General features: G+C 39.0%; 5 protein-coding genes across 11 annotated transcripts; 3 read left to right on the forward strand and 2 right to left on the reverse strand.

The window, feature by feature from the left end:
• The first annotated feature begins 33 nt into the window (after nt 1-33).
• TTLL5 (Tubulin tyrosine ligase-like 5) lies at nt 34-13,594 on the forward strand. Of its 7 annotated transcripts, XM_081992298.1 has the most exons (18): nt 35-188; nt 332-484; nt 653-757; nt 2,538-2,706; nt 2,782-2,899; nt 2,951-3,193; nt 3,249-3,413; nt 3,577-3,688; nt 3,754-3,953; nt 5,799-6,031; nt 6,080-6,299; nt 6,350-6,532; nt 6,592-6,748; nt 6,799-6,949; nt 7,005-7,162; nt 9,504-9,667; nt 9,726-9,810; nt 9,868-10,111. In XM_081992298.1, exons 2-16 carry the CDS (start codon nt 363-365, stop codon nt 9,613-9,615), a joined length of 2,448 nt encoding a protein of 815 aa, XP_081848424.1. In that variant the 5' UTR covers nt 35-188; nt 332-362; the 3' UTR covers nt 9,616-9,667; nt 9,726-9,810; nt 9,868-10,111. The 7 variants fall into 7 exon arrangements, with proteins under 7 accessions (XP_081848429.1, XP_081848424.1, XP_081848425.1 ...); XM_081992299.1 differs by lacking the exons at nt 9,726-9,810; nt 9,868-10,111 and adding an exon at nt 13,444-13,594; XM_081992297.1 differs by having other exon boundaries at nt 9,726-10,111.
• LOC145737581 (uncharacterized) lies at nt 10,174-12,897 on the forward strand. Its single transcript, XM_081992308.1, has one exon. The coding sequence runs from the start codon at nt 10,667-10,669 to the stop codon at nt 12,791-12,793; it is 2,127 nt and encodes a 708-aa protein (XP_081848434.1). The 5' UTR covers nt 10,174-10,666; the 3' UTR covers nt 12,794-12,897.
• Hs2st (Heparan sulfate 2-O-sulfotransferase) lies at nt 13,511-15,306 on the reverse strand. The gene is made up of 5 exons (XM_081992330.1): nt 15,086-15,306; nt 14,747-15,029; nt 14,530-14,665; nt 14,377-14,474; nt 13,511-14,168 (listed from the first exon to the last, which is right to left on the reverse strand). The coding sequence occupies exons 1-5, from the start codon at nt 15,192-15,194 to the stop codon at nt 13,805-13,807; spliced, it is 990 nt and encodes a 329-aa protein (XP_081848456.1). The 5' UTR covers nt 15,195-15,306; the 3' UTR covers nt 13,511-13,804.
• Nucleotides 14,418-27,058, forward strand: LOC145737579 (uncharacterized). Its single transcript, XM_081992304.1, is given in 16 exon segments — nt 14,418-14,559; nt 17,128-17,303; nt 17,426-17,705; nt 17,758-17,967; nt 18,022-18,185; nt 18,243-18,301; nt 18,352-18,463; nt 18,517-18,750; nt 24,613-24,834; nt 24,888-25,091; nt 26,004-26,230; nt 26,287-26,413; nt 26,415-26,510; nt 26,572-26,664; nt 26,722-26,796; nt 26,858-27,058. Coding segments are annotated over 15 exon segments (2,295 nt in total). The 5' UTR covers nt 14,418-14,559; nt 17,128-17,189; the 3' UTR covers nt 26,936-27,058.
• Phax (phosphorylated adaptor for RNA export) lies at nt 15,441-17,002 on the reverse strand. Its single transcript, XM_081992318.1, has 6 exons — nt 16,846-17,002; nt 16,515-16,794; nt 16,171-16,461; nt 16,026-16,117; nt 15,796-15,973; nt 15,441-15,742 (listed from the first exon to the last, which is right to left on the reverse strand). The coding sequence occupies exons 1-6, from the start codon at nt 16,879-16,881 to the stop codon at nt 15,480-15,482; spliced, it is 1,140 nt and encodes a 379-aa protein (XP_081848444.1). The 5' UTR covers nt 16,882-17,002; the 3' UTR covers nt 15,441-15,479.
• Nucleotides 27,059-27,164: the final 106 nt, after the last annotated feature.

Raw genomic sequence — 27,164 nt, forward strand, 5'->3', positions numbered from 1 at the left:
GCTATACTGTAGCGTTGTTTGTGCACCTAACCTCAATCGAAATCAGTTGGTTGTCAAAATAAAACAGCTGGTTTTTAGTTTCTGTCAGTTTTTTTTTAGTTTAGTTATTTTTGTAAAACCCCCTCAATTCAAAATTGTTCAGTATGTTTAAATAAGTTCAGCTCCCTCTCTCTTCAATCAGTCAAAATGTAAGTATTTTACTTTTTAAATGTTTAACATCTAGGCTTATGCTAGACGTCTTGGTACCCCAAAGGGTACCCCTACTTTTTATAGCCTACTATTAGTTTGAAAAAAAACAGGATTAAATATGGGTTATATGTTTCTATTGCAGTTTTAGTGTACTTAAATCAACTTAGAACAAAATGGAACCACATGGGGACACCAAGGAGGAACTTATCAGCTTTACTTTTGACAGCTCTGAAGAGTCTTCCAAATCAGACAAAATGGACTACTCCAGTAGCAGCACACTTGAAAGTCTAGACCAGTAAGTCCAAACAAAAATGTGCAATTCATATTGGAAATGACTAACATTTCCTGTAGACTTTAATTACAGGGCCTGCTACCTGGACTAGAATATTAATTAATTACTAAAAGCCATAAAAAATGGTCAGGTATTTGAGTTGATTACCAATTAAATTTGAACTTATTATAGACCAGTCAAAGCATCCCAATTCCTGTTATCCAATAGTGATAAACCCGTCCTGCACAGGTGTGACTCCTTACAGAAACTCATCCAAAAGGACAAGAAAAAATTCAGGTATTTTTAAATCTTTACTAGAAACATACACGCAACTGGCGTGACAAGGTGCCATAAATGGTAAAATAGTATATTAATGCAAGGTTGAAAGGCAATCATCGATAAAACGGCCTACTTTAGAGGAAAATCAAGCTGTTTATTTCTACACACAATACCCTTAATTAGCTTCTTTAATTGATCACTACATTGTCAGGATTTTACAATAGACTTGGAGGGTTAATAGAGTCCTTAGGGCTTTTGAACTGTTCAAGGTTAAAGCAGGCCTAACGTGTAAATTATTAGAGTGTAACGAGATGGTAAAGTGCACGTTTTTACCGTTTATTGATCGTTGTTTGGTGGTAGTAGAGATAAAAATTATTAGAGTGTCATATAACTGTACAAAATCAAGTGGAGGGGGAGTTGCCACCTAAAAATCCTGGCTAAAGTTTTAGTTGGTTAAGGGACCTGGTGCAAAACACATTCGTCATGGTTTTAAGGTTCGTAAGTATTTTCAAATTGTTTGTTAATTAAAGAGACAGGCTTTGTTATAGTGTCACCATTGTAAATATTGCATTTTGGGGTGGTTTGGCATAGTTCCAGTATGTTGAAAAGCCCCCGGGACTCATTAGCTTAATTAGTTTGGTTTGGGTTGATTTGAGGGGGAAACCACTGGGGCATTATAGTGTACAAACTGTAGGAATTAGTGGGCATTAAATTAATATTATTAATAAAATTGAAAAGGTCTACTAAATTATATTATACATCTACCATTGAAATATAAACATAAATAAAGTTTGATGATTTTAAGGAAATCCGTTGAAAAACAAGAAAGAATTATGAATTTTGTAATTTTACTTTCAAAAATTTTGCCTGTCTCTAGCGGCGAAACCGTACAACTAATCAATCAACTTCTATACGTCAATAAAAAGCTCATTTCATTAGCTATCCATTGACATATAAAAGCTTATACAAAGTGTAGCAAATAATCTAGTTAGTACTATTGAACAAAATAATGTCAAGAAAAAATTAGTCAACTTTGACGCCCTCTAGTGGCCACACCGTCCAACCTATTAACCCCAGTGGGAGTATTTTTAGAAAGCTCATTTCATTGGCTGTCCATTGACGTATAAAAATCTTCCAAAGATAGTGCAATTACGCCAGTTTTTGAGAATTAAACCAAAAAGATACGTGTGATATGTGTTGTGCAAATGACAGAATTTTCGTAAGGGTCAAATTTGCCTGAAACACCGCCACTATCCTAATGGGTCTGGCGTTATGTTGGCCAGTTTTAGTGCAAGCGAAAATCGACCTTAACGATTGAATTTCTACAGATTTACTACTGCTTTAGATTTGGCAACCATTGTGCTAGGTTTGTGCCAAATATCTGTCCGATTTAAAAAAAAATCCTTTAAAGATATTAGAACGGTAACAGTCAAGGAAAACATTAGCTTTGGAGCCCTCTGGCGGCCAAACAAAGCAACCTATCAACACAGGCGGCCATATTTTTTGAAAACCTATTTTATTTTCTATCCATTGACATACAAAAGTCTATATACAAAGGTCTCATTCGTTTTCAAGCTCGATGGAGCTAGCAGCGTGTTTTTGACGTCACGATGACGTAATTTATTTTAAAAATGTTTTAGAGACCGAAAATATAAAATTTCACATAAAATGGTAAATATCTCAGAAAAGGCATATTTTTGGTAGGCTGGGTTAGGTTAGGTTGATTGGACAGGACTGATTATATTTTGTTCACTAATTTCCTGCTTTTGATACTGATTTAGTTGGTACATTATTTCAGTTCGCAAGTATTATCCTACGACGTCACTATACCGGCCGACCAATGGCTTATAGGGGGCGCTTTAGGATCAAGAAATGCCACTTTAGTGTTCAAAAGTTCGGCCCTAGCCAATTCCAACGCCTCCTCCGTTCAGGATAAACCAGGACACAAACTACACGTCACCTATAAAGTACGTTTTTACTTAGTTTTGTTATACAGTGTGTCCCAAATTGGTTTAAATTGCAACAAACTGCTTTTTTTTCAGGTATTACAAGCCGAAACTAAATTGCTTTCGAAACTGCTCGATTGTCACGGAATAGCGGAAGTGGCACCCAATTCCACTGATTTCAATATTTTATGGACCGGTTCCCACCCTAAACCAGGTAATTTGACTCATCATTCTAATGTAATACTCTAATCAACTTGTTGTACAGGCACTCTTAGATCTCTAGCGCCCCATCAACGCGTCAATCATTTCCCAAGATCCTACGAATTGACCCGAAAAGACCGACTGTACAAAAACATCGAACGAATGCAACACCAAAGGGGATTGAAACATTTCGATTTTATACCCCAAACGTTCGTTATGCCCACAGAGTTTAAGGAGCTGTGCTCCGCCCATTATCGCGTCAAAGGGCCTTGGATTGTTAAACCTGTAGCGTCTAGTCGGGGTAGAGGTAAGTTTGTAATCGTGGCAACACTGCAATTGTACTGAATTAATACCTTTTCAAGGTATTTTTATTGTGGATTCGCCAAATCAGGTGCCCCTTGAGGAGCCTGTAGTCGTGGCCAAATACATTTCGAATCCGCTTTTAGTAGCTGGGCACAAGTGTGATTTAAGGTTGTACGTGGTCGTTACTAGTTTTGACCCGTTAATTATTTATATTTACGAAGAAGGTAGGATTTTTAGCCAATTTTACTTACGTAGCACCTCTTAGTCAATTTAGTAGAGTGTAACTACAACAAAAACTGGGCTGGGACTGTTTTTGATTAATCACCCATACACAACGACAGTATGACGTGTAATTGTTGCTTTTCCATTTTTTTTTTTTTAATTTAGGTTTGGTTCGGTTTGCTACCGTCAAGTACGATTCTAGTCATAAACAGCTGTGGAACCCTTGCATGCACCTATGTAACTATAGTATTAACAAGTATCATAGCGATTATGTTAAGTAAGTAAACTATATATAGTTTGGGTGGTTTTTGGGGAAGCTTTACAAGGGGGGGAAATGTTTAGGTCGGACGATCCGTGCGCCGAAAACGTCGGACATAAATGGACGCTCAGCGCGCTGTTACGTCACTTAAAGTCCGAGGGACGGGACACTGCACGGCTAATGTCCCAAATCGAAGATGTGATCATTAAGGCTGTTTTGGCTTCGGCCAATTCAATCATTGCGGCATGGCGGATGTTCGTGCCTCATCCTAATAATTGTTTCGGTGAGTATCGGGTGTAATAAGCAATCTCTTATACTACGTAACAAGTGTTGAAGGATTTAGGACCCTTTGGCAATTATTACAAGGTTTACAGTTTAGTATTTGGAGAGTTCTGACACATTCAAAGCAGTTCTAGAGGTGTCTGGTTATTTAAAACAATTTTCTTAAAGTTTACCACACTTGTAGAAGCTTCTGTCAGTTATTAAAAGGTTTGCAACAGTATCTAGACAGCTCGGGAACTTTCAAAATGATTACAGAGACCTCTGACGGTTTAAGGTACTTGTAGAGGCTTCTGGCAATATAAAACAATTCTTGGAAGAGTCAGGACACTGGTAGAGGCTATTATCACTTTTTAGGAGGTTCTCAGTAATATTTAGAAAGATCTGGCACTTTCAACATGATTGTAGAGGCCTCTGGCAGTTTAGGACACTTGTAGAACCTTCTGTCATCTTTTAGAAGGTTCTCAGTAATATTTAGAGAGCTCTAGCGCTTTCGAAATGATTCTAGAGGCCTCTGGCATTTTAAAACAAATCTTGGAAGATTTGAGGCACTTGTAGAGGGTTTTTGGCAATTTTTAGAAGATTTGCAGTTGTATTTAAACGGTTCTGGCACTTCCAAAAGGTTTTTATACCATTGCTTCTATCATATAAGTAAGAAGAGAAATACGACGAAAGATGACGACAAACGTCGTAAATGACGTGTGTTAATCCGCCAAAGCGGATGTGACGTAGTTGAACACGTTGGTCACGAAATACCAATGCCAATCAATCTTTCTGGGGGCCTATTCTTGAAAGCAGGGAAGGGAATTCGCAGGAAAAGTGTTGATAGAATCTGACGAGGGTCAAAGCAACGTGTGTCACAGAATATGTGATTTTATGGTGAAGGAACTTTGACGCCCTCTAGCGGCCAAACGGTGTTATGAATCAACTCATGTGAGGATATTTTTGGAAAGCTTGAAGTCTGCTCTATCTTTTGTTTTCAATGACATTTTGACGTAACTTGTCCAATAAGGGAGTAATTTAGGATCAAAGCAGCGTGTGTCACAGAATATGTGATTTTATGGTGAAGGAACTTTGACGCCCTCTAGCGGCCAAACGATGTTATTAATCAACTCATGTGAGGATATTTTTGGAAAGCTTGAAGTCTGCTCTATCTTTTGTTTTCAATGACATTTTGACGTAACTTGTCAAATAAGGGAGTAATCTAGCATCAAAGCAGCGTGTGTCACAAAATATGTGATTTTATGGTGAAGGAACTTTGACGCCCTCTAGCGGCCAAACGATCTTATTAATCAACTCATGTTGGGATATTTCTGGACAGCTTGAAGTCTGCTCTATCTTTTGTTTTCAATGACATTTTGACGTAACTTGTCAAATAAGGGAGTAATCTAGCATCAAAGCAGCGTGTGTCACAAAATATGTGATTTTATGGTGAAGGAACTTTGACGCTCTCTAGCGGCCAAACGGTGTTATTAATCAACTCATGTGAGGATATTTTTGGAAAGCTTGAAGTCTGCTCTATCTTTTGTTTTCAATGACATTTTGACGTAACTTGTCAAATAAGGGAGTAATTTAGGGTCAAAGCAGCGTGTGGCACAAAATATGTGATTTTATGGTGAAGGAACTTTGACGCTCTGTAAATGTGTGAAGAAGCTGATAATGGCGGGTTTCTGTCACATTCTACAGACCTTTATCTTGATAATTTCCTTCCCTCCTTTCAAGAATACAGATACAATGTACTGACTAAACGAAAATTGATTCTCTAACGATTTCTCACTTCGTACTACTAACTAGTACATCAGGGGTATAATTATATTGACGTATAATCTTAAGTGTTTGCCTCTTGTAGAATTGTACGGTTTCGATATTTTAATCGATTCCCAGCTGAAGCCATCGTTGCTTGAGGTGAACTTGTCGCCGTCACTGAACTGTGATAGTCCGCTGGACGTCAGACTGAAATCGGCCATGTTGGCTGATTTACTGACATTAGTCGGTATACCGGCCGTAGACCCGATTTTAAGACCCAAAAGTTCAGTGAATTTAACCAAAGCCAATCTAAACTTAAAAATGAAACTCAGCAATGTAAGCCCACATTTCAACAGGCACCATTCACCACTAACCCCTTTTTAGTGTCGTAGAGTACATTCAGCCGACGGTTTGACTAATGGATTACCAAGAAATCAACAATCCTCCAACGTTTCAACCAATCGAATCTCTTCAGCCTCTCTACAACCGACCACGGAAGAAGTCAGAGTGATTAAGAACGCGCAGGCGCAATTTGAAAGACGCGGAGGATTTGTTCGGATTTTCCCAGCTGTTGACAGTTGGGCCAAATACTCGCAATATTTAGGTACAGTTTGTTCCAGTAAAGAAAACGGTTACGTCATCTAATATTTTTAGAATCCAACACTGGAATACCAATATCCGGAATGGTATCCAGCTCGTACGCGTCCACAAATCACAATTTCAACCTGTTGCTCTATACAAGTTTGTTCCCGGACATGCCCGTTAACACCAACACTAAATCCAGCCACAAATTGCAACCGCGTTCAAAATCCACGTCTCTAGATAACCAGACAAGTAGTATGCAAAACGAGTGTAAAATGAAACTTTTACCGTTACTCACGGTGTTGTGATTGCAGTTTTGGCAAAAGTGGCTGGTAGACAGGACCGATACGAGAGGGCGCTCAGTCGGGGACACAAACAGGCCTTGGAACCGTCAAAAATCACGAAAGAGTCGCAAAGCGTGGAGCTCCGCCGTAAAATCATCGAAATGATGAAGTCCGGAAAGAAAATAACGTAAGCGTTCAAAATACAGTTAAAACTGCATTTTTAGTGATCTGTTTTAGACAACGCGAAGCCCGGAAAACGTTCAGTCAGTATTTAGTCTACGTGTTGAAAAAACTTGTAAGCAACCCCGATCAGGACGATCACGTGGACATTGTTTGTAAATTTTTGCAGAAAGCGTCCAATTATTTGAGAACCCCTTACAACATCAAGGTTGGTTTGCACCGTTTGCGATTCAATCGCAAAGTTTGACGTGTTTTTTTTTTAGGTTCCAAGCGTCAAACTGGCTATTAAAGATCGGGCGGCCATTGTGGCCAAACAGCTGAACGATTTTCTGATTTTGTACAATCAGGAAACCGAACTGTTCGTGCACAAATCGGACCATAAACCAACGGACTATTTCGATGAATTTTTACAACATGCCAGGTGAGTAACAGTTGAAAAATGTTAAACAACGTTGCAATTACGATAGGACTTGCGACACATCTAGTGAAATAAGTTACAGTTTGAACAACACTTAGAAAAGTTCGACAAACCGATAATTCGTTAAAAACTCTTAATGGCGCATTCACCATATGTCAAGATTTTTGTTATAGACATTCAACGACCATGCATGTAATGCTAGTTATTAAAATATATAGTAATATTCTGAACGAGGACTTGGTGGTAATAAGGCCTTCTGCCCGAAGGTTTCTAGTCCTTTTGCCTAATTCCTAGATCGTTTTGTAGGTTTTTAGACCTTTTGCACCACTTCCTGGCATACATGAAGGTTTTAGTCCTTTTGTCAAATTTCTAAGTCTTTTTGTTTATTTTCAGGCTTTCTACAACATTCCTAGGCCTTCTTGAAGGTTCCTAGACCTTTTTCAACACTTTCTGACCTTCTTGAAGGTTTTTAATCCTTTTATCCAATTTTTAGATCGTTTTGTATGTTGTTAGACCTTTTGCACCACTTTGTGGCATCCTTGAAGGTTTATAGTCCTTTTGTCAAATTTCTAAGTCTTTTTGCTTATTTTCAGACCTTCTACAACATTCCTAGGCTTTCTTGAAGGTTCCTAGACCTTTTTCAACACTTTCTGACCTTCTTGAAAGTTTTTAGTCCTTTTGCCCAATTTCTAGATCGTTTTGTACGTTTTTAGACCTTTTGCACCACTTTCTGGCATCCTTGAAGGTTTGTAGTCCTTTGATCAAATTTCTAAGTCTTTTTGTATACTTTTAGACCTTCTACAACATTCCTAGGCCTTCTTGAAGGCTCCTAGAGCTTTTTCAACACTTTCTGACCTTCTTGAAGATTTTTAATCCTTTTGCCCAATTTCTAGATCGTTTTGTATGTTTTTAGACCTTTTGCAACATTTTTTGGTCTTCTTGAAGGTTTCTATTCCTTTTGCTTAATTCCTAGATCGTTTTGTATATTTTTAGACCTTTTGCACCGCTTTTTGGCATTCTTGAAGGTTTATAGTCCTTTTGTCAAATTTCTAGATCGTTTTGTATGTTTTTAGACCTTCTACAACATTCCTAGGCTTTCTTGAAGGTTCCTAGACCTTTTTCAACACTTTCTGACCTTCTTGAAGGTTTTTAATCCTTTTGTCCAATTTTTAGATCGTTTTGTATGTTTTTAGACCTTTTGCACCACTTTCTGGAATCCTTGAAGGTTTGTAGTCCTTTGATCATATTTTTTGTATATTTTTAGACTTTCTACAACATTCCTAGGCCTTCTTGAAGGTTCCTAGACCTTTTTCAACACTTTCTGACCTTCTTGAAGGTTTTTAGTCTTTTTGTCAAATTCCTAGATGTTTTTAGACCTTTTGCAAAACTTTCTGGCATCCTTGAAGCTTGTAGTCCTTTTTTGTATATTTTCAGACTTTCTACAACATTCCTAGGCCTTCTTAAAGGTTTCTAGACCTTTTGCAACGTGTTTATCGCATATATTAGGAAACACCCTGTATATATTTCCCATTCCATCTGAATAATAATTTTGTAAAGTAATTATACCATCATCACATAAAATCATCAATTTTTTGTTCATTTTTACTGTCAAATTTTAGCTCTAAAACTGTCAGTTTCTATCCTAGACATTGGGAAATTCAATTGATCGTATCTCCGTTATTTAGCAAAGTATCAAAAAACTGTAAAAGAGGAAAGTTGTGGGAAATTTCACTCTCTACAAAATTGCTTTAAACTACTTTTGTCCTAAAGGGTGTCCTAAGGAAAATATTCCTTGAAAACTGTGTCCCTGTGTAATAAAGTTCAATCAAAACAATGCAAAAACCGATCGTCATCAAACACCATAAAAAAAACAATGATTGGTGTGAAAATCTGGGATTTTTACAGTCAAAGTGTTGCAAACAATGTTTGATTTACCTTTGGCATCGTGAATAATAATAATCGATCCGTTAACAACCAAAAAAGCACTAAAACACCACAAATACACGACGCATCTAGTCCGAAGCACCATTTTTGACTATTTCAGTCAAAAAAACATGTTTTTCAATGAAAATTCACTCCATACAAGCACGAGAAATAGTTACCAACTAAAAAAAAATAAAAAATAGAAGTATAAACAATTTGACCGTGTGGATGATGTAAATTTCACAGACATTACATAACTTAGCCTAGGTGAACTCTAGAATGTTCTTAATTACGTCAGTGCAATCCGTCATTTGTTATTGTCAATGTAGATGCCATTGGGTGCGCTTTTTTTTTTTGAACCAATGACGGTCTGTGTGACAGCTGTCACTGTCGAAAACCATTGAAACTGGCCAATTTGCAGGGAATGCGACTTGGAAGAGGTGCTCACCTATCACACCACGGCCGATCGTGGATGCGACGAAATGTTCAAATGGATCCGTAACGGCAAAAGAAAAGTGACAGGAACTGCCTAAAGCTGTCGTAATTTTTGTAGCCCTGTTTGTGGCACATGTTCGTCAAAACAAGGTAATTGTTTATTCAGTTGATTTACTAAGGGGCCAAAAACGGGCTGTATATGTGATAGCGGGGCGTTTCCACCACTGGCAGTATATTTGCGACAAAGATTTATTATTATCGAGTGGGCTGCTGTTTCGGCAGTTTCTCTCCGGGTAAGTAAAGCTAAAAGAGGGCGCCAGCGGATCAAAGATGATATGATAACTTGACAGGAAAAACAAGAAGGAGGATCTGTTGCTGCTTTGTCAACTTAAAACGTGTTTTGTATTTTTAAAATCGTCGCTAGATGTCGCAGGAAAAAAATTATTTGTCACTTTTGACACATCATCTACTTTATGGCAGCATTCTGTTATTTATTTGCTTGATGTAGTAATTTTCAAAAAAAACATTTGTATTTTTCACTTTAAGGTGTGTGGTTTGTAAAATTGTAATAAGCTAATAAAAAAGTAAATTGTACTATTGTGACGTAGACGAAGATGACAGTGACAGTGACATAACCTAATCAAAACATCACTTTTGACATATTGCCGTTATACCTACAACATCAAAATTCCTTCCAAACTACTGCTGATGCTATTTCTGACATGCAAACTGGTCAAAAGTGAAGAAATTTTCAATCCGGACATCGGCCAGGCAAGCAGTTTGGTGTGCCATCAATGCGCGAGCGCTTATTCCGATCCGGTGCCAAATTGCGACCTTTCCGTGTTTAATTATGCGAAAATCGAGGAAAAAATCGCCACGTTATTCGTGTGTCCTCCCAATAGGAACTCGTTTTGCTACTTGGACGTGTTTCGTAACGATACTGAAAGAGTTACGCAACGCGGTTGCGTTTCTACAGCCAACCAATTGAAGAACGGTTGTGTTCAGTTGAAGAACAGAACTTTGTGTTTTTGCAGCACGAATTTGTGTAACCGCGGTAGTTCTTATGGGAGTGGTATTGTTCTATCTTGTACTCTATGTTTGTTGCTGATATGTTATTAAAGCTTTTTTTGTATTCTTGTTGTGGCAACCATGCAAAAAAAAACGTCAATCAAGCATCAAAATCGATTTAGCGTAGCAGTGTGTTTGATCGATACACGATTAAAAAAAAACAACATGGAACCGAATAACAAGCAAGAAAATCACACTGACCCATCTCACATCACTGTGACTGAGTTTCTTAATTTTCTTAAAACCGCCTACCAAGTGCAGGGATCGTTGGAAGGGATGTTGTTGGAGGGAGGAATGGGGGACGCCGTCACTTGGTTAAAGTCCAAAGAGGCTGAGTTTGCCCTTAAAGGACCAAGTGCAGCCATCCAAACTTCTGACACGCTTCTCCAAACCAGTGAACCCGAACAAGACCCATTAAGACACAAACTAAGCGAGGTACTATCAGAAGGACTGCTCGATTCAGTCCTACCCTACCTGGTGCAAAGCACCCACTCCATAAAGAAGTCTTCTTCAACCACCATCAACAAACCAACTAGACGAAAGTCAAGCGGGGACGTTGTCCAACCAATCACCAAACCAACAACAACAAACAAAACTGAATCAGAGGTGGAGATTCATGTATGCGACGAGGTGAAAAATTTGAAAAAAACTTTTCTATGCAACCAAAAAGTTTTGGTAGAAAAAATGGGGTATTTTGCCGAAGTGACTTTAGGCCAGAAACTGGAAGACATGGACATATCCGTACACTGCGACATTGGAATATTTGAGTGGTTAATGCAGTGGGTGAAAAAAGACTCAGTTCTGGAAGCTGATTGGCCCCAACTGGACTCACAGTGTGTCATACCAATTCTAGTGTCTGCCGCTTTCCTACAGATGGAGCCGCTACTACAAGACTGCTTGTTGTACTGTCACGAGCACATGAACGAAATTCTACGGACTTCGACGAATTTGAGTTGTCTGAACGATTCGGTTTTGAGTAAACTGGCCGCCATGTACACAAACGCTGAAGTTGAGGCTATTAAGGACCGCAAGGACAAAATCCAGTCCAGGTTGTTTGCCAAGTTGATTCAATCGCTAGGAGAACCGGAACCGGAAAGTGTACGAGGACACTGGTGCTCCCTAGCCAGGATTTTTAAGTGTCAAAAGTGTCAACAGTTGATTTCTCCGGAATTTGCCGCAAAAATCCATTGCGCGGCTTCACAAATGCGTCTCCAACCTGACGGGGGTATCCTCAATGTACACTCCAAAGATGACAGTTGGGATATAAACGACTACATACTGAAACTGTATAAAACGTTAAAAACATGGAGAAAGGTTTACTGGAGGTTATGGGGAGAGGCACACTTCCTCTATTGTATCGTATGCAAGCGGTATTTCCCTGTTAATCAAATTGGGTGGTGCCAATACCACCCCGACACTCCCCAGTTCTTTACTCTGGACGCACAGAAAGCCCCACTGCCCATTGGGCGTTATCCATGTTGTGGTGAACGGGCCTATCGGTTCCAGCTACTAGAAAACCCTTCAGCCTGCCAGTTCAGACAGCATACAATCACTCTTGATGAGGTCAGAGACTCGGCAATTTTCACTATGCTGGAAATCTACAGGGAACTGATCGAAGAAGAACCACCCGATTTGCTATTCCCGGAACGTTTAACCAGATTAGTGGCACGTGACTCCAACAGCATTAATTCCGAAAGGTTTGTCTGCAAAGAAACCTTTTGGTGGGACGGGTTTGAAATTGTCCCACCCAGACCTAGAATAGGTCTCCTGACCTTATTTTCGCAACGTACTGATCAGTGCGAGTCGCAACTTTCAGACGACAGTACCAACGAGGAGGAAAGCATCTCCTCCACCTCGATGGAAAGCGACGAGGGCAGTGCCGAGAGCAACCCACCACCTAAACGCCCTCTAACGAGAAAAACGAAAAAAAAAAGTGACGGTAAACTATGGCAACACAACTTGTCGGCTAGAAGCAACCAAGACATACAACGGGCGTACGAGGAAAGCATCCTCAAGGAAATGGCCTCGGTGCTCAACAGTCGAACTGAGGGCAGGGGTAACCGAAATCTAGTCAGACATAGCAACACAGGGGGGTTATGGACTAGACTGGAATCTGAATGGAAAGAATCGATGGTGCAAAAGGACGTTCAGTTAAAATTGAAAAATCCAGCCACGGCTAAACCGAACAAACCCCGATCCAGGTTTTAACGTGTGATTGGTCAAAAAAAGCTTTAGATAACCAATCACAAACTGATGTAAGCAAATACTGTACATCTGGACTTATCATATGCAAAATATAACACTTAACCAAAGGTTGTTTTGGTGGGTAAAAAGTCTTAATCCTGTCTTGTGTGTGTGTGTAGTGTAGTAATGCACTTTTCCAGAAAATTGTCCATAACTCGCTTATTTGAAACACCCTGTATAAAACCATCGTATAACAAAAGAAAGCTGAGGAATGGGCTATCACGTGCCGTTGAGCGGGCACTGTTAAGTTGCCCCGTTTAGCTGCTAGAGGGCGTCAAAGTTGACTCTCGTTTTTTGCTCAATATCTCAGGAACGTTTCAGGTTAGAGGTCTGAAGTTTTTACCACAAATGCATGATCGATGGGATGCAACTTTTATCTTCTATACACTTTTTTGATACCATGCACTGTTTGGCTTTGAAAAATTAAAAACTAGAATTGTCAAGAATTTTTAAATTTCCGGAAAAGAGAAACAGAAAATCAACAAATTTCGTTAGTGACAGCTGTCAGTCAACCTAACATTTTGGCTAATACATGTCACAAAGTGTATGTCGCCTTCCTTGTCTGACTCATTGTATCAATTTCATAAACTAATGACGTTTTCCTTTGATTACAGTACGGAAAATGCTATTAACCTTACCGAACAAAAAGGCCAGTGCACGCTAGAGAAAAATAAGGAAAAATACATGAAAAAGCTTTAATTTATAAAAAAAAAACTGTACATCATACCACTTTCAATCTTACTACTATAAGTTTTGTATTTACAACCTTACACTGTGGCCGCATTCGTTTTCAAGCTCCATGGAGCGTTTTTGACGTCACGATGACGTAATTTAGCAAAACCATAATTGGAACAACTGTCAAATTACATCATTGTGACGTCAAAAACGCTATGCTTGCTCCATGGAGCTTGAAAACGAATGCGGCCTGTAATACTTATTATGACAGTTGAAAAGTGTGACGTCATATGACACTTATTAGGATTGTCTGGGTCGTATTTTTTCGTACATAACCTTTTGTTCTTTATTTTTCAACGTTTGCCGTTTAGTAAAGTGGAAATTATCTAAAGCGAACTCGTAAAACTCGTTCTCCATCTGATAGACCTGATTCAGTTTAAATTTGTCGACTGTCTCGTCGGAGGGTCGGTCTTTTTGGATCGTTTGTCGCAGATGCGACTTGTTACTCTGCACGAAATGGTCCAGAGCGCCCTGGAACAGTCTGGGCAACGACACTTCCAAAATGGCGATAAAATCCTCCAATTCTTCAGTCACGCCCACCAAAAAGTAGTTGTTGACCAGGTTTTTCTTTGCCTCGGTAAGAGCCCATTTATTACCTGGTTTCCTTAAAAAAATCAAGCATTTGCGAAAATTCCTCCACTGGCTTGTAATTGGTCAAAAAAGGCAGTGTTTAGAGATGGCTTTTTTTTGACCAATCACAAACTAAGTATTTCACTTCTGATCTTGACGTAATTTGACAGCTCTCAAAATATTGTTGGATTTAAACTACGTCGCCATTTTTTTTGTACTAAATAAGTATTGCAATTACTTACCAGCAATTAGCTGCGTGTCCGCAAAAAAACGGTACCTGCAACCACATGGCACTGGGATCACATTCGGGCAGTTTTTTCTCCACGCACTCGTCGAAAGTCTAGCAAAATGCCCGTTTTTACCATACCAGAGGAAAATGAATCCAGTTAACTCACCATTTTGTTTCCCGCTTTTTTCCTAACCAGGTAAGGCCTAAAGTTATCGCCGTAACGCAGGAAATAGTAATAAGACACGAACCGATCCAACGGTTTGCGAATTAAGTTAATGTACAGTGGCTTTGAGGCTCCAAATCTACAAAACCCACATTATGAATAATTTGAGGTTATGTTTTTTGGCCCCCCCATTATTATTATTATTATCAATTACACTTACTTGGCGAAATCAATATAAGCAAAATGTCCATGATATAAAGCAGGTTTCATTGCTTGCCACTCAGTAACATTTTGAACAAACTTAACTTGGTTACTAATAGACAAAACATGACCGTTCCCAGTAACATTTACGTGCAAAACGTGGTACTGGCGCTTCTTGCACAGATCGTAGGCCACCCCTACGAAACTGGTGGAACCCGTTTTTGGTACTCTATTATACAGCACCACTGTGCTGGTTTCTTTGATTGGGCTTGACTGTACATTGCCTCTACTAGATGATTGTTCTGCAAGCAATTAATTGCTCGAAAATACGTACAGAAAGAGCGGTCAGGAAGCTTACCTATTTTCAGCAAACGTTCTTCCAGTCTCAGCAGCTCCAGGTGAAAAATCAAGTACAAACTAGCCAGGAAAAGTAGAAAAATGAAAATTTTGATTCTAGGGCTTTGCATTACTGTCGAGTTTGTGGCTACATGTCCACACAGAGCTTGTTTATTGTTTAAATTGTAATTTAAAAAATATCAACACAGCTGCACAGTCTTTGAAAAGTTAAGATATCGATCAGCTGGTTCTCTCTTTTCAGACCGACATTAGATAAAGATAACACCTGACAGCTGTCAAAAAATTTCCACGTGATGGTGTTACTACCGTAACATTATAGATCACGTGCTGAGGTGTTCACAAAAAAACACAAAATATACAGTAAAAAAGTTTGCTATTTAACAGAATTAAATCAGTCAAAACAAATCCATATCATCATCGCAGGTGATATCCAAAACATCATCGTCATACTTCAGTTCCACTCTGCCTCCAAGGCTATTGTTAATGTTAACGGGTAAATGAGATTCCATACCATCACCACTTTCCTGATGATCGGTTTCTGGACTTGGTGGTGGATTGGTGCAATTGTCCTCGCCCGTTTTTTTCAACGTCCTCACCGGGTTTTCCTTGGCTAACTGTTCCGCTCTGGTTAAAAGTTCAGGCAGTATTTTGTTGCGCACTAAAAAGTTACTCATTGACACTGAAACTGCACTTAGTTAGACCTTGGTTTACCTAAGTTTGTGCTGGCCTTAAGTTCCTGAAGTTTCTTCTTCTTTTTTTCCTTAATTAATTTGTTATTTTTTTGGATTTCGTCCGAAAATATTTGCCGTCGTTGTTCTGGAGTAATGTGATAGTCACTCCTGACTAAATAGAGGAAAATTCCTCCAGGAGTCCTTCTCCTACTTTGGTTCTAAAAGATTAAGTTAATAGAGTGTTTCTAGTTTGTTAAAACTACTACTAACCAAAATAGGCATTCCACCTTCCTTTTCTATTTGTTGAGTTTCTTTGAAAAACCCTATAGCCTTCTCTTTCCCCATTATTTCCACCACTTTCACTAGAAAAGACCTGATATACTCTTGAGTCAAGGGTAACAAAAAAAAAACTTACAAATTAAATCACTCCTTTCTTCACCCAATTTCTCAGCAATATCCTTAACAATATCCTCTACTTCACTGTGTTCATTTACCAGTAAGTCACAAATTTCTTTTGGTTTACCCTTAAAATCTTCCTGACTTTTCTTCTGTCTGAAATTTTTATTCTTCATGTCTTCCCTGGTTCTTTTGGTTCCCTGCCCGCCATCCAATTCAGCATAATACTTGGAGGCAAAAGTGAAGTCATAATTCTCGCTTTGCCTTGACCTATCCTTAAGAGTAACATCACAGCTGATCATAGTTTCAGCTGCAAAACTCATCCTAAACTTTTGCAGTTAACTAAATTAAATAGTGGTGTACCTAAAACGTCTTCCTGTGCCCTACTGCTCCATACATCATATTTTTTCAGTTTGTCTTGTGGTCTTTGTAAAGGCAGTTTAGGAATAAGCTTGATCCTTTTGGGTTTCTTTTTTGTTTTGTTACTGGACGAGTCTTCTGAGTCACTGTCGCTCTCTGAGGAGCATTGCTCCTCCTCACTGTCACTGTATTTTGTATCAATTTCAGGGAAACGTTTCTGAGGGATATCCATGGCGTAGGTTTCAGGCCTCTTCAGAGGTTCATACACTACGTCATCCTCAATCTTTAAAAAAAAAGTCGTAAGGTTTAGTCACGTTTGGATGCTAGGATTTACCTCTCCTTCCTCTAAATTACTCTCGTCCTGATCCATTTCTGTGTTTTTTTTTTAAATTATTTAATTACAAGAAAATATATAATTTTGCGTTAAATTCTAACCCTACTTAAAACTGTCAAGTGTCTGTAGCGATTGTCAAAAGTCAAAAACTGACAAGCCCACAACCACAACATTTAAAAGTGTTTATTTTTATGTTTTGTTTGTTATTATTTAGGTTTTTCGGTGTTTAAAGGGGTTTTTGTATCTACTAACCGATAAAACCATTTAGTGAGTGTATTTTAGAATGAATTCCTCTAAATTCCTACCGGTGACTGTTAACATTACACACTATATCGGTGTCGATTATGAGTGATAGTGAAGATACCGACGATTTGCTGCTGATTCCTCCCGATTTCTTCACGGTACAGTCGGAACCAGAACCACCCTACTACGGTATCGTAGACAGCCTAATAAAACAAGTAAGGGGCTTTGTATTAGCATTTATTAGATTTGGAAAACATAACCTTAAAAGGACACTAGTCAACTGGTCTAAAAGCCATGGCTCCAAGGCATAGGGAATGTCAATGACGTCTCATTTTAGGTGTTTATTCTGCAAGATCGAATCGAGGGAATCGAACACATGTCAGATGTAAGCCTTAACAGTTATTGCAACAACATTGACTTGGAGGCGGAACGAAAACCAATTATGACCAATCACAGGCCGTTAAATCGACGTTACTATAGTTACGACGATTTGTACCAGCCTACTAGTGTGGAAAGGACACCACAAAAAGCTCACAGGCAGCTGGGTTCTTTACCCAATTCGCCCAACGTTGCCACGTTGAAGCGTAACGTTACATTTAGCACTCCCCAGAAACACCGTAAGTACGAAAAGCTGTCTAGAAAAACCTTAAACCATATTAGAATGTTTAGTGCAATTTAGTCACTCTAAAGATGACAGTGAGATGGTCAGTGACATTGATAAGTTTCTGTCGAATGTCCGGACTATACAGAGAGGACATGTGGTCAGGAATTTGGAGGGTACATTTAATAACTTTGGCAACAGGGGTGGGACCCAGACAGAGAAAGTCAACACGTGGCAATGTGGAGACAGGAAGGAAACTGTACCAGATTTGGGTGCAGGTAAGGTTTATAGAACCAAACAACTTTCAGGTGTTAAAAGTGTTTTATACAAAGAACCACAAGATAACTCAGACTTAAAGTCAATTTATCAGCCAGCCAGTAGTGGAAACTTGACTTTTACTAGTACAACCCTGGACAAATCGTCTGACAGTAGTTCCGAGTCGACCCAATTAACTGCCTTGGCCCAAAACGTCAAACAGGATGATTTTGATCAAAAAGTATGTTTTTTACTCATTTCTGACAAACTGATTTATTAATTTATTTTCTTAATTAAGAGGACTGATTTGCTGGATATGCAACGCAAACAAGCTGAAGACAAGTACCAGAAAAAACGGTTGGTGAGACTGTTTTGTGGTTTCTTGCAATTATCTGTCAAACTTTCAGGGGTATAAACACGTTAACCGACAATTTAGGTTTGCTAAATTTGGCCGATTTATGGGGCGCGGGACGTGCCATTCCAAGTCAAACGGCGCACGAAGAACGACTGCGCAGACAGGTTAATATTAAACGAAAATAAAATCACCACTGACAAATAAAAATTTAATGCAGCATTGCGAACAGTTAATTCGCGATTTACAAGCGAAAAATCTGGAAATGCAACAAAAACTGGCGGTCGCCATTCAGGTGGATCAAACCAAAAACGATACGATCGGGCAGTTTCAGGAGGTTTTAGCCACTGCCTCGGCAAAAATTGAACATTTAATTGCCGAAAAACAGAGCTGGGAAGTGGAAGTTGGCAAATTGAAAAGTCAATTATCACTGGAGACAGACAGAGCCAATAAAGTAAGTTCTCTAGGCTGAATCAAGCTGTAATGTTGTAAATTGCAACACTGTTGGTAGTTTCTAAAACGGCTTCTAGGTTTTTTAACTTTTTTGATTAATTATCAACTTTTTGCAAAAATCTAAAGTGTGATTTTTTGGTGAAAAAGTTAAAAACAATTCTTTGGATTTTTTAATTTAAAATCAATTCACTTTTTTAAAACTCTTATTTTGCTGCCTTGAGTATTCAATTTTTTTTTAAAAAATTCTTAAAAACACCCTTTTTGTTGGAAGTCGATTTTTTCTTTATTAAAACTGTCATTTGACCGGTTTTTTTTTTAAATTTTGCTCCAAAGACAGGCCTAGCGCTTTCGCTTTTGTAGAGGGCTCTGAAAGCTATCAGTAGGACTTAGAGGTTTCTGACACTTTTAAAATGACCCTAGAGGCCTCTGGCAGTTTAAAATAGTTCTGAAGAAGCTTAAGACAATTATAGAGGGCTCTGAAAGCTATCAATAGGACTTAGAGGTTTATGGCACTTTTAAAATGGCCCTAGAGGCCTCTGGCAGTTTAAAATAGTTCTGAAGAAGTTTAAGACAGTTGTGGAGGGCTCTGAAACTTTTCTAAAAGTTCTCAGAAGCACTTAGAGGCTTCTGGCACTTTAAAAATGGCCCTAGAGGTCTTTGGAAATTTAAAACAACTCCTGAAAGGTTTAAGACACTTGTAGAGTCCTTTGGAACTTTTTAGAAGGTTCTTAATAGCACTTAGAGGTTTCTGGCACTTTTAAAATGGCCCTAGAGGCCTCTGGAAGTTTAAAATAGTTCTGAAGAAGTTTAAGACAGCTGTGGAGGGCTCTGAAACTTTTCTGAAAGTTCTCAGAAGCACTTAGAGGCTTCTGGCACTTTAAAAATGGCCCTAGAGGTCTTTGGAAATTTAAAACAACTCCTGAAAGGTTTAAGACACTTGTAGAGTCCTTTGGAACTTTTTAGAAGGTTCTTAATAGCACTTAGAGGTTTCTGGCACTTTTAAAATGGCCCTAGAGGCCTCTGGAAGTTTAAAATAGTTCTGAAGAAGTTTAAGACAGCTGTGGAGGGCTCTGAAACTTTTCTAAAAGTTCTCAGAAGCACTTAGAGGCTTCTGGCACTTTTAAAATGGCCCTAGAGGCCTCTGGCAGTTTAAAATAGTTCTGAAGAAGTTTAAGACAGCTGTGGAGGGCTCTGAAACTTTTCTAAAAGTTCTCAGAAGCACTTAGAGGCTTCTGGCACTTTTAAAATGGCCCTAGAGGCCTCTGGAAGTTTAAAATAGTTCTGAAGAAGTTTAAGACAGTTGTGGAGGGCTCTGAAACTTTTCTAAAAGTTCTCAGAAGCACTTAGAGGCTTCTGGCACTTTAAAAATGGCCCTAGAGGTCTTTGGAAATTTAAAACAACTCCTGAAAGGTTTAAGACACTTGTAGAGTCCTTTGGAACTTTTTAGAAGGTTCTTAATAGCACTTAGAGGTTTCTGGCACTTTTAAAATGGCCCTAGAGGCCTCTGGAAGTTTAAAATAGTTCTGAAGAAGTTTAAGACAGCTGTGGAGGGCTCTGAAACTTTTCTGAAAGTTCTCAGAAGCACTTAGAGGCTTCTGGCACTTTAAAAATGGCCCTAGAGGTCTTTGGAAATTTAAAACAACTCCTGAAAGGTTTAAGACACTTGTAGAGTCCTTTGGAACTTTTTAGAAGGTTCTTAATAGCACTTAGAGGTTTCTGGCACTTTTAAAATGGCCCTAGAGGCCTCTGGAAGTTTAAAATAGTTCTGAAGAAGTTTAAGACAGCTGTGGAGGGCTCTGAAACTTTTCTAAAAGTTCTCAGAAGCACTTAGAGGCTTCTGGCACTTTTAAAATGGCCCTAGAGGCCTCTGGCAGTTTAAAATAGTTCTGAAGAAGTTTAAGACAGCTGTGGAGGGCTCTGAAACTTTTCTAAAAGTTCTCAGAAGCACTTAGAGGCTTCTGGCACTTTTAAAATGGCCCTAGAGGCCTCTGGAAGTTTAAAATAGTTCTGAAGAAGTTTAAGACAGCTGTGGAGGGCTCTGAAACTTTTCTAAAAGTTCTCAGAAGCACTTAGAGGCTTCTGGCACTTTTAAAATGGCCCTAGAGGCCTCTGGAAGTTTAAAATAGTTCTGAAGAAGTTTAAGACAGCTGTGGAGGGCTCTGAAACTTTTCTAAAAGTTCTCAGAAGCACTTAGAGGCTTCTGGCACTTTTAAAATGGCCCTAGAGGCCTCTGGCAGTTTAAAATAGTTCTGAAGAAGTTTAAGACAGCTGTGGAGGGCTCTGAAACTTTTCTAAAAGTTCTCAGAAGCACTTAGAGGCTTCTGGCACTTTTAAAATGGCCCTAGAGGCCTCTGGAAGTTTAAAATAGTTCTGAAGAAGTTTAAGACAGCTGTGGAGGGCTCTGAAACTTTTCTAAAAGTTCTCAGAAGCACTTAGAGGCTTCTGGCACTTTAAAAATGGCCCTAGAGGTCTTTGGAAATTTAAAACAACTCCTGAAAGGTTTAAGACACTTGTAGAGTCCTTTGGAACTTTTTAGAAGGTTCTTAATAGCACTTAGAGGTTTCTGGCACTTTTAAAATGGCCCTAGAGGCCTCTGGAAGTTTAAAATAGTTCTGAAGAAGTTTAAGACAGCTGTGGAGGGCTCTGAAACTTTTCTAAAAGTTCTCAGAAGCACTTAGAGGCTTCTGGCACTTTTAAAATGGCCCTAGAGGCCTCTGGCAGTTTAAAATAGTTCTGAAGAAGTTTAAGACAGCTGTGGAGGGCTCTGAAACTTTTCTAAAAGTTCTCAGAAGCACTTAGAGGCTTCTGGCACTTTTAAAATGGCCCTAGAGGCCTCTGGAAGTTTAAAATAGTTCTGAAGAAGTTTAAGACAGCTGTGGAGGGCTCTGAAACTTTTCTAAAAGTTCTCAGAAGCACTTAGAGGCTTCTGGCACTTTTAAAATGGCCCTAGAGGCCTCTGGCAGTTTAAAATAGTTCTGAAGAAGTTTAAGACAGCTGTGGAGGGCTCTGAAACTTTTCTAAAAGTTCTCAGAAGCACTTAGAGGCTTCTGGCACTTTTAAAATGGCCCTAGAGGCCTCTGGAAGTTTAAAATAGTTCTGAAGAAGTTTAAGACAGCTGTGGAGGGCTCTGAAACTTTTCTAAAAGTTCTCAGAAGCACTTAGAGGCTTCTGGCACTTTTAAAATGGCCCTAGAGGCCTCTGGAAGTTTAAAATAGTTCTGAAGAAGTTTAAGACAGCTGTGGAGGGCTCTGAAACTTTTCTAAAAGTTCTCAGAAGCACTTAGAGGCTTCTGGCACTTTTAAAATGACTCTAGGGGCCTCTGAAAATTTAAAATAGTTCTAAAGAAGTTTAAGACAGCTGTGGAGGGCTCTGAAACTTTTCTAAAAGTTCTCAGAAGCACTTAGAGGCTTCTGGCACTTTTAAAATGACTCTAGGGGCCTCTGAAAATTTAAAATAGTTCTAAAGAAGTTTAAGACAGTTGTAGAGGGCTCTGAAACTTTTCTGAAAGTTCTCAGAAGCACTTAGAGGCTTCTGGCACTTTAAAAATGGCCCTAGAGGTCTTTGGAAATTTAAAACAACTCCTGAAAGGTTTAAGACACTTGTAGAGTCCTTTGGAACTTTTTAGAAGGTTCTTAATAGCACTTAGAGGTTTCTGGCACTTTTAAAATGGCCCTAGAGGCCTCTGGAAGTTTAAAATAGTTCTGAAGAAGTTTAAGACAGCTGTGGAGGGCTCTGAAACTTTTCTAAAAGTTCTCAGAAGCACTTAGAGGCTTCTGGCACTTTTAAAATGGCCCTAGAGGCCTCTGGCAGTTTAAAATAGTTCTGAAGAAGTTTAAGACAGCTGTGGAGGGCTCTGAAACTTTTCTAAAAGTTCTCAGAAGCACTTAGAGGCTTCTGGCACTTTTAAAATGGCCCTAGAGGCCTCTGGAAGTTTAAAATAGTTCTGAAGAAGTTTAAGACAGCTGTGGAGGGCTCTGAAACTTTTCTAAAAGTTCTCAGAAGCACTTAGAGGCTTCTGGCACTTTAAAAATGGCCCTAGAGGTCTTTGGAAATTTAAAACAACTCCTGAAAGGTTTAAGACACTTGTAGAGTCCTTTGGAACTTTTTAGAAGGTTCTTAATAGCACTTAGAGGTTTCTGGCACTTTTAAAATGGCCCTAGAGGCCTCTGGAAGTTTAAAATAGTTCTGAAGAAGTTTAAGACAGCTGTGGAGGGCTCTGAAACTTTTCTAAAAGTTCTCAGAAGCACTTAGAGGCTTCTGGCACTTTTAAAATGGCCCTAGAGGCCTCTGGAAGTTTAAAATAGTTCTGAAGAAGTTTAAGACAGCTGTGGAGGGCTCTGAAACTTTTCTAAAAGTTCTCAGAAGCACTTAGAGGCTTCTGGCACTTTTAAAATGGCCCTAGAGGCCTCTGGAAGTTTAAAATAGTTCTGAAGAAGTTTAAGACAGCTGTGGAGGGCTCTGAAACTTTTCTAAAAGTTCTCAGAAGCACTTAGAGGCTTCTGGCACTTTTAAAATGACTCTAGGGGCCTCTGAAAATTTAAAATAGTTCTAAAGAAGTTTAAGACAGTTGTAGAGGGCTCTGAAACTTTTCTGAAAGTTCTCAGAAGCACTTAGAGGCTTCTGGCACTTTAAAAATGGCCCTAGAGGTCTTTGGAAATTTAAAACAACTCCTGAAAGGTTTAAGACACTTGTAGAGTCCTTTGGAACTTTTTAGAAGGTTCTTAATAGCACTTAGAGGTTTCTGGCACTTTTAAAATGGCCCTAGAGGCCTCTGGCAATTTAAAACAGTTCTCGAAAGGTTTAAGACACGCCATTTTGGGGCAAAATCTCCCAAATTTGCCCACAAAAATTTTGGAAAAAAATTTGACACAACCTACTAAACCTTAAGGCTGTTTTAGGCCAGAAAAATCATAGGTCACTTTTTCATTGGTCATTTTGGCTTGTGCACTTTTACAGGGAAATCCCATTTAGAAACCAATTATGAGCTTTAATGACATTTTTATTAATTTTTTACTGAACAAACCAAACAAAAATTGTAAAGCGGGTTTGATTTGGCAACACCGCAAACACAGATAAGCGCGCCGCTTGCGTAGAGCGCGCTCCGGTGGCCAAAAAGTGAAACTGAAAAAAAATCCGATTGACTTGTCAGTTGGTGATTTCTACTGGTAGTTTGATGCGGTTGACTGTAGATGGCGCTAGAAGCTTTCGAAAAAAAATAAATTTTTGCGTTTTTTTCTTTAATTTCTGGTGCTTTTAAGGCTCATTTTTGCTTGTCATGATTTTGGGCTTTTATGGGAAATTCCTTGTAAAAACCCTAAAAATTTCAAACCAATTTGAGCTTTAGTGACTATTCAATTGTTTTTCACTTAAATTACACTTTTTTGACGTTTTGGAACGGTTGAAACCCCTAAAAAACACTGAAAATTACCATTAATTGAAAATCCTCTGGCAATTTAAATCAACTCTGGCAAGGTGAGGCCTCTGGCATTTTAAAACAATTCTTGGAAGGTTTGGGACACTTGTCAAGGTTTCTGTCACCTTTTAGAAGGTTTTCAGTAATATTTAGAGAGCTCTAGCACTTTCAAAATGATTCTAGAGGCCTCTGGCATCCAAATATGTAATTGGACCAGATGTTTTAGAAAGGTCAATTAGAATTGATTTGGGTAATCAAAACTGATATTTGAATTTTTTGGTTTCTAATTTTACAAAATTCAAAAATTGAATTTTTTTGCTGGAAATCGATTTAGGTTAGTTTCGAACGGTTTTTAAAATTTTGCAAGATTTCGAAAAAGTGTTTTTTTGAATCGATTGTTGAGTCGTAAGTATCTACTTTCTGTTTGTTTTTATTGAATTAATTTTCTAGAAAATTGCGTACTACGAGAGGGAAGCGGCAAAGTCAGCCAACTTGCTTCAAGGCACCAACGACAAAATCACCGAGCTCGAGACGCGTTGCACCGAACTGCAAACGCAACTCAAACAAATCGAGCTAAAATTCGACGAAGTCCAAAACAACTACCAAAGAGAGTACGAGAAAAACCAAAAATTGGCGGACATAATCAGCCAAAAGGAAATCGAGTTAAAAGAGGCAAGTTTACGGTGCACAAAAGTGGGTTCAGTTTGGTTTACGCACGGTTTCAGAACAAGACTGTACTGGGCAATGCACGGGAGGAGGTTTTACACAGTCGACAAGCTGTCGAAGTGTGTCAAACCGAACTGACAACCCTTAAAAACGAGTGCTCTTTACTACAGTCCGAGGTTCGCGATAGTAAAAGCGTGGTAACAGGTTTAAACGAGCAGAAAAAACAGATTAGCAGCGAACTGCAAATCTACAAAGCCAACGAGGTAAAGTCTATCTCAGGACTAGAGGCAGTGACGTAATAATTGTCGTTCCTTGTCTATTAATTGTAAATTGATCGATATGGAACGATTTGACGTCATTAACGTATGTTCTCTAACCAATCATTTAAAATTTCATAATTTTGGTTGTTTGTTGACAGTTTCTTCAAACTTTTCCCGTTGCCACTTAAAGTTATCGATTTGGTGTGAATTGTATTAGTGTTTTTCATTATTTGATATGTTTACTGTCAAATCGGTAAACAACTGAAGTTAATTGTTATTCAATGTGTTTCTGTCATTTGCTAACCTTAAAAAACACATTGATATAAGGTACTGATAGACAAAACAACTGTCTTGCATTGACACGGAACAATACTGGGGGCGATTGCTTATGTTTTTTAAAATTACCCTATAACCGAACTTTGCAACAATACAGGTGTGGTAAATCCAAAAGCGACCATAGGAAAACCGTGTAACTGACAGAGAAACGTAGATAATTGCATGAGCGGGACAAAGACAGAAAACGAAAAAAATATCAAGTAGGCCATATTTTCGGCGCGCTGTTGCTTTCAGCGCAAAATCAAAAATTAATTTTGCCGACGGTGCTGGATTTTGCGCTGAACGCAACAGCGCAGCGCTGAAAATATGGCCTACTTGATATTTTTTTCGTTTTCTGTCTTTGTCCCGCTCATGCAATTATCTACGTTTCTCTGTCAGTTACACGGTTTTCCTATGGTCGCTTTTGGATTTACCACACCTGTATGTCTGGCTTAACAAATCTGGACAAAACCTTTGGAACTAATCCAAGACATGAGTGAATTTCAATCTGACGTCACCATTTATTGCGTCACTGCCACTTTGGCTGTGATGTAGAGAGTAAATACACTCAACAAGTTTGTCTGCATAATTTGTGGTTAGAAATCCCTTAGAGACGCCTTGGAACAGTCCAAACACAAACTGGAAACCACCAAAGTGGAGTTGCGCAACTTCTACCAAGGACAGCTGGAACTAATAGTGGATAACAAAAGGAAAGAGATGCAAAACCAATTGGACCGAGAAAGAGAAAGCAATGTAGAAGAGATGAAACGCAAGGAACTGTCTATGGCTAAAACGGCAGCCAATCACATCAAAGAGATTTCTGAAAAGTTGTGCTTTTATTTGCGAGCTTTTAGTTGAGTGATTGTTTTTAATTCTTCTCTAGGTGTGCGTTGGAGACTAAATTGTTAGAACAAAAGTACCAGGAGGAGGTTCGTCTCTATCAAATGCAGTTGGCGCAGAAGAACAAGGAGGTGGAACAGTTGCGCGGCAAGTTGGCTTTGTTGCCGGAAAAAACGAGCGGAAATTGCCAAACACTTGCAGAAAGTCATGGAAAACCAGTGGAATGAGGCGTTGAAGATGATTGGAGAACGTTCTAGTCCACTCGAGGTTACTTACTATTGCCCTCCACTACAAACAAATAGTTTTTTTTTTAATAAATTTTACGCAGGAAGTAAAGCAAGTCACCGAGTATGACGAAACGCCCGTGTCCAGTCGTGGACCCAAACAAAACGAAACGGCAATTCAAAAATACATTGACATGGTAATGACAAATCACATTTTCTTAAGTTTCATACTCATCATACTCTTTATTGGTTAGTTGTTGAATAGGCAACCAGGAAATCCGGAAACAGAGCCAGCGGATAACAATAAACGTTCCACGTGGCACGCACCAGTAAGTACGTGTACACGTTTTCGGGCTGGAAATCTGGAAGTTTTACATCGTTTCGTTTCAGGATCTCGAAAACCCTCCCACAAATAGGAGTGACAGCAAAATGACTGATAAAAAGACTGGCAAACCTCCCTGGAGATGACGTTTGCGCTTTTAGGAGTCCACGTGTGATTGGTCCTCTGTACTGATATTTACACAAATACCCTACATGTAGACTTAGCATTAGGGACTAATTCATGTACTTATATACAGATTTTTTGAAATAGTGTGTCGTTTTATTCTTGTTCCGCTTAACAAGGGAAAACATCAGGGCTGTCAGATTTACCTGATCTAACCAAAACACGTTTGCTGTAAGACACACAGAGAGTATC

This window comes from Ips typographus, linkage group LG14, assembly GCF_016097725.1.
Source record: "Ips typographus isolate SLU linkage group LG14, UJ_Ityp_2.0, whole genome shotgun sequence".
NCBI lineage: Eukaryota > Metazoa > Arthropoda > Insecta > Coleoptera > Curculionidae > Ips > Ips typographus.